This window comes from Mercenaria mercenaria, chromosome 8 (assembly GCF_021730395.1).
Source record: "Mercenaria mercenaria strain notata chromosome 8, MADL_Memer_1, whole genome shotgun sequence".
Classification (NCBI taxonomy): domain Eukaryota; kingdom Metazoa; phylum Mollusca; class Bivalvia; order Venerida; family Veneridae; genus Mercenaria; species Mercenaria mercenaria.
In genome coordinates, this window is record NC_069368.1 from 12,759,595 (window position 1) to 12,771,852 (window position 12,258).

The 12,258-nt window shown below is 34.3% G+C and overlaps 1 protein-coding gene across 3 annotated transcripts in view; it reads right to left on the reverse strand.

The window, feature by feature from the left end:
- LOC123523035 (3-hydroxy-3-methylglutaryl-coenzyme A reductase-like) overlaps window positions 1–12,258 on the reverse strand; it is a 40,773-nt gene that overhangs the window by 3,439 nt on the left and 25,076 nt on the right. For all 3 annotated transcript variants that reach the window (XM_053549398.1, XM_053549395.1, XM_053549397.1), the window contains exons 8-16: window positions 10,282–10,418; window positions 9,112–9,290; window positions 8,181–8,365; window positions 7,418–7,612; window positions 3,529–3,687; window positions 3,068–3,153; window positions 2,442–2,513; window positions 1,186–1,291; window positions 505–611 (exon numbers count right to left, since the gene is read on the reverse strand). In XM_053549398.1, coding sequence (XP_053405373.1) covers window positions 505–611; window positions 1,186–1,291; window positions 2,442–2,513; window positions 3,068–3,153; window positions 3,529–3,687; window positions 7,418–7,612; window positions 8,181–8,365; window positions 9,112–9,290; window positions 10,282–10,418 — 1,226 coding nt within the window. The remainder of the gene's footprint in view (window positions 1–504; window positions 612–1,185; window positions 1,292–2,441; window positions 2,514–3,067; window positions 3,154–3,528; window positions 3,688–7,417; window positions 7,613–8,180; window positions 8,366–9,111; window positions 9,291–10,281; window positions 10,419–12,258) is intronic.

Consider the following 12,258-nt stretch of genomic DNA (forward strand, 5'->3'; position numbering starts at 1 on the left):
AATAAACAAAACGTTTTGTTTGTACTATTTGGTTATTTAAATTTTTTGATGGTATTTCTGATCTTCATAACAGCTCTTATTTTGTTTTAACAGATCTGAGAGGTATCACTTAAAGAATAATACACAGGCCATTTTTCAACTACATTTTTTTCATTTACTAAACAGCTGTCAATTTACGTATATATTGTTGAGAGGCAAGTGATCTGAAGACAGCCACCTTGACCCCTTCGACATGAATTCCCTTCAAGTTTCTACAACTATAATGTGAAATAACTCAACATTACCACAAAACATAAATCTAACCAAAATGTGACTCACTAAAACACATGGGAAAGTAAAATCTAGATTAAGTTTTAACATTAACACTGGCGCAGTTAAGTTAACATTACCCTTGTACATTCCATTTATAAAATACACATAATTTGATTATATAAAGCATTGTATTTCCTTAACCTGCCATCCATTAATGAAGAATTATAAATCACTATAACTTTAAATACTAACCAGTTAATTGCTGAAGGTTTTTTATCTGTACATATATTTCCACTTAAGCTGATAATTTCAAGATCTGAGAACTCTTCTTGTAAAGAATGTAGCACCTTTTCTGTACCCTGTAAGTACATGTATACATCACAGATGCAGAATAATTGTACATATCTATTTCATGTTCAGTTCTGCATTTCCAAATGAAATCAACATTCTGATTATGAAGTCCTTAAAACCTGACAGTGGAGAGATAATCTTGAGGCTAATGTGTCGGCATCTCAACTCAGAGATTATGGGTTCATGCCCCATTGGAGAAACAGCCATGGCACAAGTACTGATTTATCCAGGTAGCAGATTTCAGAATGATTCAAATAAGCTTTGAACTGCATTAAGATCAATTTAAAATAACTAAATACAAACTAAAATGTGACATGTATAATGACTTCCAGTCTCCTGTCTTCAGTAAATCTGCCAAGGAGAACATTGTCATAGACAGAAGATGGAAAGTCTTCCTCTAGATTAAGTGTTGTGCTCTCAGTTTATAGTTCACCTGTTATATCAAGCAACCAGTCACAAAGAATGCACTGATAAATCTTTAATTAAACCCCTCTGGAATTTTTTTTTTATCACATGTAATAATGATTAAAAGGTAAAGCTCATCAACTGTAACTTCTGATGACAACATATTATTGCAGGTACCTTAGACAGCATATTCATGCCCATAGCATCTCCAGTACAGGCAACAAATCGTATATACAACAGTCTTCCTGCTTGTATCACCTGCAGTCTCTGTAGGCGAGCAAACCTTTAAACAGAAAATCAGAGCATAAGTACATGAAACTCCATACAAAAATTTGTCCTTTTGCCATAAAATATAAATTTTCAAATATCTAATATTGCCATCGATAAAGACAACAGGGTATTCCTCTTTAAGAAGACATGCAACTTAAATTAGTAACAAGAGCACCGCCTTGCGGGTGCTGACGCTCATCTGATTTTTTTTGTATAATAGAAATATTGTCCTACCCATGATTTTCTAAGTCTAAAAAGGGACATCATTCTTGCAAAAAGCAGGATAGAGTTATGTTTCTTGATGTACAGTGTCCACTTATGATTGTGAAAAACTGTTGCAAGTTTTAAAGCAACAGCTTTGATAGTTTATGAGAAAAGTTGCCTTAAACATAATACTCAACCAAGAAAATGATTTTCTAAGTCCAAAAGGGGCCATAAATCTTGCAAAAAGCAGGATGGAGTTATGTTTCTTGCTGTACAGGGTCAGCTTATGATGGTGAACAAGTGTTGCAAGTTATAAAGCAATAGCTTTGATAGTTTAGGATAAAAGCTGACCTAAACATAAAACTTAACCAAGAAAACTGATTTTCTAAGTCCAAAAGGGGCAATAATTCTTGCAAAAAGCAAGATGGAGTTATGTTTCTTGATGTACAGGGTCTGCTTATGATGGTGAACAAGTATTCCAAGTTTCAAAGCAATAGCTTTGATAGTTTAGGAGAAAAGTTGACCTAAACATAAAACTTAACCAAGAAATCTGATATTTTCTAAGTACAAAAGGGGCCATAAATCTTGCAAAAAGCAAGATGGAGTTATGTTTCTTGCTATACTGGGTCAGCTTATGATGGTGAACAAGTCTTCCAAGTTTCAAAGCAATAGCTTTGATAGTTTAGGAGAAAAGCTGACCTAAACATAAAACTTAACCAGGCAACGCCGACGCAGACGCCGACGCCGACGCCGACAACCGCTCAAGTGATGACAATAACTCATCATTTTTTTTCAAAAAATCAGATGAGCTAAAAATGATCAGATCTATAGAAATGCTAAACTTGATTCCCTATGTGTCTGACTAAACTGTCATCTAAATGTTTTTCATGAAATCATATGAATTATCAACTTCAATCTGATCTGATCAAAGCATTTACATATAGAACTATTAATGTTACCTGCTTGTAGAGTCAAAAGTATCCTTCACTTTTTCAAAATTGTCAGGGTTCTCAAGCCATAACTTGGCTTCACTGCAATTTAAAGATTTAAACAGTTAAAAATTATGAATGACATAGGCATTGTTTACATACCTTATAAGATCTACAAAGAAAGAACATGATTGAACCTCTTTTAGTGGTTTAGAAATTCAAATCTCATAATTCCTATGGTTGAGACAAATATAAGACAGCTTACAAATAGATCAACATATGGCTATGATCATTAGACAGGTAATACCTTAATAATCATTTATTGTAATCAATAAGACAGGTATTATCTAAATATACAAATGATTGTATAGACAGGATATACCTTAATATACAAATTGCCGTAAGAATCATTTAAGACAGGTAGTACCTTTATATACAAATGACCATAATCATTCAGACAGGTAATACCATAAAACTCAAGAAGAAAAACATTGTTCCTGTAATTTAAATATGATAAGTGGAATTTTTTTCTAGCATTTTTATCAACTTCAAAGACTTCTTTTGCAAGTAAAATGACAATTTCAACATCTAAAATTTATTCAAGAATCTAAAATGGCTACCCTCAAACTGAAATAAACCCAAACATTTCATCATACCTGGCTCTCATTGCAGAGGGGAATCGTGTCACTGGACCACGTGACATTCCATCACCTATAATCCTACTGTGAACACCACCTCCTTGCTGTGGAAAATTACAAATACATCTTTACAAACTTTGTTTTACACTAGATCTACTATAGTCTAACATCAATTCAAGAAAAGAGCAAACGTTTTGGAAAAGAGCAAACACTTTAAATATACAAAATTAAGGGTCAATTACTCCACTAATAAAAAATATTCTGCCAACCATTACCTACTTAAAATAGTATTTTCATATCTGAAATCAAACAAATGATTACCTAAGGAATAGAAAGTCTTAGTTACCACTGGAACACAATAAATTCTTTTTGGCCTGATACCTCATCCCCTACAATTTAAGGTACCGAACTTGTGCCCAGACAAATTTGTTGAGAATTTGTTCCATTTTTTTTGAACTGCAGACACAGAAAAGACTTACACTTAGTGCTCTACATCCCCTGTTGGTGCTAGCAACCAGGCAACCTTCAGTGGTTGCCATGGGAACCATGTAAGGTTGACCATCAAGAAGCAGAGGACCAGCAACACCTACAGGTAACGGCATGTAACCAATCACATTCTCGCAACAAGCCCCATCAACCTTTATTTATAATCAAATTTCATATATGATAAAAAATTGTATCATAAATATGTGCTATAATATAAAAGTTTATACATTATAAAACAACATCATGCAGAATTATTGAATTTTACTGTAATAATTTATAAAACATTTATTATTATTATTATTTTAAAACAAGAGCACCACCTTGCGGGTGCTGACGCTCATCTGATTTTTTTTGTGTAATAGAAATATTGTCCTACCCATGATTTTCTAAGTCTAAAAAGGGCCATCATTCTTGCAAAAAGCAGGATAGAGTTATGTTTCTTGATGTACAGTGTCCACTTATGATGGTGAAAAACTGTTGCAAGTTTTAAAGCAATAGCTTTGATAGTTTATGAGAAAAGTTGACTTAAACATAATACTCAACCAAGAAAATGATTTTCTAAGTCCAAAAGGGGCAATAATTATTGCAAAAAGCAGGATGGTATTATGTTGCTTGCTTTACAGGGTCAGCTTATGATGGTGAACAAGTGTTGCAAGTTTCAAAGCAATAGCTTTGATAGTTTAAGAGAAAAAGTTGACCTAAACATAAAACTTAACCAAGAAATCTGATATTTTCTAAGTCCAAAAGGGGCCATAAATCTTGCAAAAAGCAGGATGGAGTTATGTTTCTTGCTGTACAGGGTCAACTTATGATGGTGAACAAGTGTTGCAAGTCTTAAAGCAATAGCTTTGATAGTTTAGGATAAAAGCTGACCTAAACATAAAACTTAACCAAGAAAACTGATTTTCTAAGTCCAAAAGGGGCAATAAATCTTGCAAAAAGCAAGATGGAGTTATGTTTCTTAATGTACAGGGTCTGCTTATAATGGTAAACAAGTATTCCAAGTTTCAAAGCAATAGCTTTGATAGTTTAGGAGAAAAGTTGACCTAAACATAAAACTTAACCAAGAAATCTGATATTTTCTAAGTACGAAAGGGGCCATAAATCTTGCAAAAAGCAAGATGGAGTTATGTTTCTTGCTATACAGGGTCAGCTTATGATGGTGAACAAGTATTCCAAGTTTCAAAGCAATAGCTTTGATAGTTTAGGAGAAAAGCTGACCTAAACATAAAACTTAACCAGGCAACGCCGACGCCGACGCCGACAACCGCTCAAGTGATGACAATAACTCATCATTTTTTTTCAAAAAATCAGATGAGCTAAAAACATGATTTTCTTTACAACCTTTTTAAATAAAGGACAACAGTATATTTTGCTGTTGGTTTTAATCTTATATCAACACCATTATAGGTCATCTGGCGACTTTCCAGCTCTGATGGTGGAGGAAGACCCAAGTGCCCCTCTGTGCATTATTTAATCACTGGCGTGCACCTGGGTAGAACCAACAACCATTCATAAGCATTCAACATAAGCGAGGCTTGAACCCTCCTTTGTTAGGGCACCGTAAGTGATTCAGTCAGCAGCCTTAACCACCCGGCCATGGAGGCCACTAACGGTATATTAGAAGAAGAGAAAACGGAGAGAAAAATATGTCAACAGCAACAGCATTCTGAACAGTTTCACTTCTAAATCAACTTGTCTTGAGTGCCATCTCCTAAAATTTCTCCTCCTGTTACATGTATAACGGTCTGACAATTTCTAACCTTAATTTTGAGCACTATGGGACATAGACCTGGGGATGTATCTTTGTGTTTTATCAGCTTACAAACACATGAAGTATATACATACTGAGGTATGTTTACCACCAGAAACTGAAAAAACTTCCCACTACATAATTCAAACTAAACAAGCAAATTTGATGAATTGGTATCCCCCGCCGAAAGGGTTTGTGGTGAGGAATGGCAAAAAGATATATCCGGCAAAAAGTTAAGGATGTTAATAAGAAGCAAATAATTTCATTAGTCAAAATCAATTTAACAGAAAACAAATGTTTAATGAAAGAGTACACAATAAATGTATGATACTTTGATCCGGACTAAAGAATTTATTTTGAATGGGATATGCTTACTGTAATAAGCTTAGCTTTTAAAATTAAATGCAGTTAATTGAAATGTGAGCTTGAAGTTTAACTGGAATGAAATATTGTCTTTGAGTGGTTTGGCACCAGGTGTTGCTGTTTTACATGTACATTTGAACTTAAAAGATCAGATGTCCTTAAGAGAACACAGATAAGACATCTTGAACATGGCTGAGGGCAAGGTTTGTGCAGTCACAACTTAACATGTTGAAGGTTTGAACATTAAAAAAAAAAAAAAAGGATGGAAATATATATATATATCTATATATAGATATATGTATATATTTATTTTTTTAGGGGGTGGGGGTGCAGGGGAACAGGAGAGGAAACAAAATTTCACATGCTGATTATAAATATTGATTGAAAATTAAAAATGAAAAAAAAAAAAGGTAAAAGGATGAAGTTGGAGGGGGGGGGGGGGCAGAGGATGCATGATCAGTGGTGGGCATGACTGGGTGGAGAGGTGAGGTGGGGGAATAGTACAACTTGGAAGGTTTGAAAAAAATCTAAAATAAATGAAAAAAAAAAAAAATTGGGGAGTGGGGGTTGGTGGGGTTGGGAGGGGGAGGGGGTGTGACCAAGCAAGTGGGTGACCAGGTGTGGGTGCGCAACTTCACATGTTTTTAATAAATGTTCACAGAAAAGAATGAAAGAAATTTAATGAAATTCTGCCAAATGGTAAGTTTGTTATGTACAAATATGTGGATTTTTAGACAATTAAAGGGCAATAACTCTGAAGTTACAAAAAGAAATCCATACAAAATTGTCTGTGCACAACCACATTATAGTGCTCTAAATTCTGTTAAAGTTTCATAGTTTTAGGTCAAATATATCAAAAGTTATGATGCAGAAATTGGCATATCTATAGATCTATAGTACCCTATATAGTTAACACTAGAAACTTCTAAGGGCCATAACCCTGGTGTTACTTGGGCAATCTGTCTGAAACTTGATGGGCCCCATAACCTCATAGTGGTGAACATGTATATGAAGTTTGTTTGAAAAAAATCTAAAATAAGGAATGAATTTTTTTTTTTTTGGGGGGGGGGGGGGGGGGGTCGGGGGATAGGGGGGGAGGTGTGTGATCAAGGTAAGGGGGCGACCAGGTGTGGGTACACAACTTCACATGTTTACAATAAATGTTCATGGAAAAGAATGAAAGAAATTTAATGAAATTCTACAAAATGAAGTTTGTTATGTACAAATATGTGGATTTTTATACAATTAAAGGGCAATAACTCTTAATTTACAAATAAATCCAAATGAAATTGTGTGTACATAACCACATTATGGTGATCTAAATTCTGTTTAAGTTTCATAGTTCTAGGTCAAATATATCAAAAGTTATGATGCAGAAATTGCCATATTTATAGTACCCTATATAGTTAACACTAGAAACTTCTAAGGGCCATAACTCTGGTGTTACTTGGGCAATCTGACTGAAACTTGACGGGCCGCAAGAACTCATTGTGGTGAACATGTATATGAAGTTTTAAATACATATTCCCAACCATTTCCTAGATATGGCTCCGGACAGATGGACGGACGGAAAGACGGTAGGACGGACGGAAAGACGGGCGGAAGGACGAACGGACGGACAACGCCAAAACTATATCTCTCCGACTTTCATCTGGGGATAATAATCATAGGTCAATACCTTTGGATAAAATGCTCTGGAAATATCAAAATGACACTGAGGGAAATACATAGTTTTACAATATACAAAGAGATTTTCAAATACTTACAAAGGTGTAATCATAGTTTGAAAATGGTAAAGAATCCATTGAATTTTCCGTCTGTATTTTGTCCTCTATAATCTGCCTTCTCACTGACACACCTCTCTCATAGTCTCCCAGCGTTCCCTCCAGTTTGTACGCAGGAATATGTCGCCCCTCTACTAACATCTTGATTTCAGCATCTGTTAGTTCCTGAACTCCATTCTATAAAAATATAAACTGATATAAAGAAGATGAACAAACTAAATTCAATTACCTGAAATATTCATGTACGATAAAAGGTCAGACATTCCGCAAGAATAATACAAATAAAAACTTTTAATATGCAAAGTCTTCTCCTTTTTTTTAATTGTACAAAAAGATTATTTTCTTATAAACTGACCTTAACAATGTCTTCCTCTAAAGATCTAGGCACTATATCTGCTAGTTACACACTTCAGTAACTGAAGTTTATATTCATTATCACAAAAACGTGGCCACCTACTTCATTCTGATATTATCAATACACATAAAATCAATATTATTATGACCCTCTGATGTAATTTCAAAAATAATTTAATATTCCCACAGGTGAATTGAACTTAACAGGGAATCAACACAAAAAGGTCATATATCGATGCATCTAGTAATTATAGGGTTGAAATTACAGACTAGCATAGGATTGAATACAGATCAATCATTACATAAAGAAGCTGAATTCAGGATGCCACTGATACACAGAGAACAAGATGAGCCTTGAAAATAAAACTTAAGTGTGATTCAGTCAACATACATCCGTTTTCAGTATATCTATGCACTGTTTGAGGGGCCTTGGTTCCTCATCACTAACGAGTCTCTTCAATGGTGACAGTGACTGTACAGCTGCCGTCTGCGAGTATTTATTTTCTACATTTACACTGTCATCATCATCACTGTCATCTCCCACAGAAAATGATGTCCGGATATTTTCTTCTGATTCTGAAACAAATTAAAACTTCCATTGTCAACATGTCTTTGACATCATTCACCATATTCCTTCAAATCAGCATTCTCATATCTACAAGAACATGGAGTTATTGAGAACAATCATAATCAGAAATTAAAGTAACTTGTAATTTGCAAAAATTTCAATAACATTACAAAAATGAATTAATCCTTACCCTGCTAAATTTCTATAATGAACTTGTCCTTTTTCCAATTTGGACAGTACCATTAACTGTTTAATAGGGGTGCTTACCAAAAAGATACTGGTTGAATAGGGAACAGAGCAGATTTTGATCAAACTGCACACATGTGCAAGCTGATCATGATCTACATTGGTCGCAAAGGCAGAATCAATCGTGTCAAGCATGATAAGGGTTAAACACAGTCAGTACCTCAGAAAACCAGAAATACCTTCCTCCCTCAATCAGTTGTTTTGTGTTATATTGTTCTAACATGTAAGAACTCTACATTCCAAGCAGGGCTATGACAGGCAAGTGATTCAAAGACTTTAACCACCTGGCCATGGATTCTCCCATCTCGTGTTACATTACATGTCAAAGATAGGCCAAACTAATTCAAAGAAGAGAACACTATGTAGAAATCATCTGTATCTCAGAAGTCAGAAAGTGGTTACACCGAAACATAATCTGATTAACTATAATACAAATACTGAGGCTACAGCAAATCCCTATCAAACATTTAAGGAAGTGAAAAATGACAGAACACTATGTAGAAATCACCTGTAATTTCAGTATGTTCTGTCTGTGTGCAAGCCGCTGTAGAACTCATACTTCTGTGTAGTTCTATAGTATGTTTGATATCTAATAAGTCTGTATGTCTGTCAACAAATACATACTTCACCAGTAACACAAGCCCAAACATCAATGTTAAACCATAGTCTACATGTACTGCAAACATTCTGAAATTATAAAGACATGTCATGAGTAAAACAGGTGCCTGCATCTTTCTGAAAAGAAGTAAAATTTAAACATTCTGACAAAGGAAGTGCAGAAGTAGTAATTTCAAAGTTCTAATGCCTAATATTTGCCTGAGTGAACGGGGAAAATGGGGCCTGCAAGTTTACTTCCAAACATGTAATTGGTTCACTAATGTAACTAGCTCCTATTTCTTTGTAGTTGCCCTCTGGGCATTACTGCAGGCATCAATGGGCAGCTTTGTAGAACCATCAACCTTTGGTAAGCCAAATGGAGGGCTTCCTCACAAGAAATAATTGTACATCCAAAAGAACGGTTTGTGCTACAAAGGTCACTCACTAATTTCTTTATCTTTCCAAGACTGACTGAATCCTGACCAAGTACTGTATATAATGTTCTTATTATTTTACGCCTACCTTAATTCTGATGATACAATATACTATGTATCTTAAGTATGCACTGATTTGCCAGAATGTAAACAGTCAATAATTTTTTGTATCTTTGAATAAATAACAGTCTATCAACTGATATTTAGGGAAATTCTACTGATTGCCAGCAAAAACTGAGGCATTTTTTAAGAATGAAGACATGCAGTTTGTCACTGTAATATTAAGTGATATCCCATAAACTTGAGATGATTTTTTTTACAAGAATTTACCTATAATGATTTAACTGCCATTATGATATCAATATCTCTGTTAGCAGAAAATCAAATATAACTGGCAACTTGAAAACTCTCAAGATCACAAGAATGCTAGGCGCTTTAAGGTAATGGACCTGTAAAGACAATCGGCAGTTTCTGTATGTTTAAGTGTTCTCCATGTGATTTCAACATTCTCAGGTTATGAAAAATCCTTTGCTGTTATGGCAATCGCATACGGAAGATACGTACACATATGGTAGATACGTTATCACACAGAAATTGCTGATTGTCATTACGGGTCCACTACCTTAATAAGATGTAAGCACACATACCTATACAGATAGAACTGCCATATAGACATCTCTGGTTCCCTGTATTCCATATGGTTGTCAGAAAGATCTGTGGTACCTGGCATACTATGTTTTGTAACAAGACGACTGTGTATATGTACTACTGCAAGCCCTGCACTCTATAAAATAAGTAAAATCATTCATGTAAAACAAAAAACATAAAGATAGATCAGAAATATGTCTAAATTTATAATAGAAACAAATCACACTCCACTAATAGGTTTTATTTTCTGTTTTATCCTACAATCAGTTGAATGTTATAAATGGTAAAATATCACTTATATACAAGAAATAAAATTATTCAAACAAGTCCTAAATTTCATAATATATCAATCTATTTCTTGTCTACAGACGTGGTAATCATCCAAAGTAATCAAAATGATTATTAATTCTCAATAATCAGAGTTTATCATTTCTGATTATCTTAATCCATATTAGATTACAGGTAAAACTAAGGCTGTACTCATGATTATTTTGTGTCTACTTTTAAGTTCCTTAAAATCTGACTAGATGTTTTACATGATTATCAAAGATATTTCAACTTTGTCCACTTTTGTGTTTCTATTACTTTTCAAAGTTTTGCTTAAGGACAGATGCTGCAGTTCTGGGTAAAAAAAATCCCAATAATAGAATTTGTTCAAACTTTGAATATGAACACAGGGTCATGTTAGAAACAGAATTATGAAAGAAATCAAAAGTCATGTTTGATCAGGAGTTACCTGCCTTTGAATATGCAAATTTGAAGAAAAATCCAGTTTAAAGGGCAGATAACTCTCAAACAAGCACGGTGACCTATGTTTGTTTTTGCATTTTTCTGTTTCTAACCTGAAACTGTGTTCATATACAAAGTTTGAACAAATTCTATTAATGGGAAATTTTAGCCCCATTTCTCATACAAGAAACTGCAGCAAATGTGTTTAAGTATCAGAATAAACTTATAGACTTTGGTCAATATAAGAACAAACCTCTCAGATTTTATCTTGTATAAACTGAAACCCTAGAACTGTATCATGTGTAAAAATAAGGTAAGGTTTTATTCTAGATAACCATATATGACTGTGCTTTATTTGCTTATAACATGATTGTTATCTACAAACATTCACGAAGTCGGTCAATTAGCTATTCATAGCTAATGCTGTAATGCTGTTAACACTGTCTTGTATATTTAAAATTTTGCAGAGTACACAGGCCAAGATCAGCCTGCCATCTATGCAGGCTAGATGGCAGGTTGATCATGGCCTGACTGTTCGCTAGTCAATCAATAGATTTTCAGTGAACACTCCTTCGACTCAGTTGATGGACCAAGTCAAATTTTAAAAAATTTAGCAAGGTAAAGGTTATAAATGATGCTGTATAAAGATCCCCTTTAAAAAAAATACCAGATTTTGTTTTTTTTTCAAGCTTAAGTTTAACTGAATCTATAAAAGTAACTGATAGTATATGCAGAGCAAGCCTATATATATCCTTCTAACACGACCAGCAAATAACCTACATACATGTAGAGCAAAATCTATCTCGGGTTATTCTGCAATAAACCACTTGCGTACAATGACGTCATCCAATCCAGGTGCGTAACACGGTCGTAAAAAGTAGTTACCATTTTTTCTAACACTGTTGATACTAGTATGTCATATTAGAATCGAAACAGTAAGTTCCCAAGCGTGATTTATCGTAGAACAAGAAACGCGGTGATGCCACGAAACCAGCTTTTCAACACTTTTCATAAGAATAAACAAGAGTGCCAGAATGTCACAATATATGCCTGTCACAGCAAATTTCTTGACTCTAGCACCTGTATTTGCAGATGTAATTTTAATTTTGTGGTTGTTTAGTAATCTTTGTAATTCTTTTGTTTTTCTAAGTCCACAAAAAAACTCCTTACCAGGTAGAGATACCTTAAAATACACCTAAAATTAGAAAGTAACAACTATGTTGTACCACACAAAAGTGGTCTTGGTT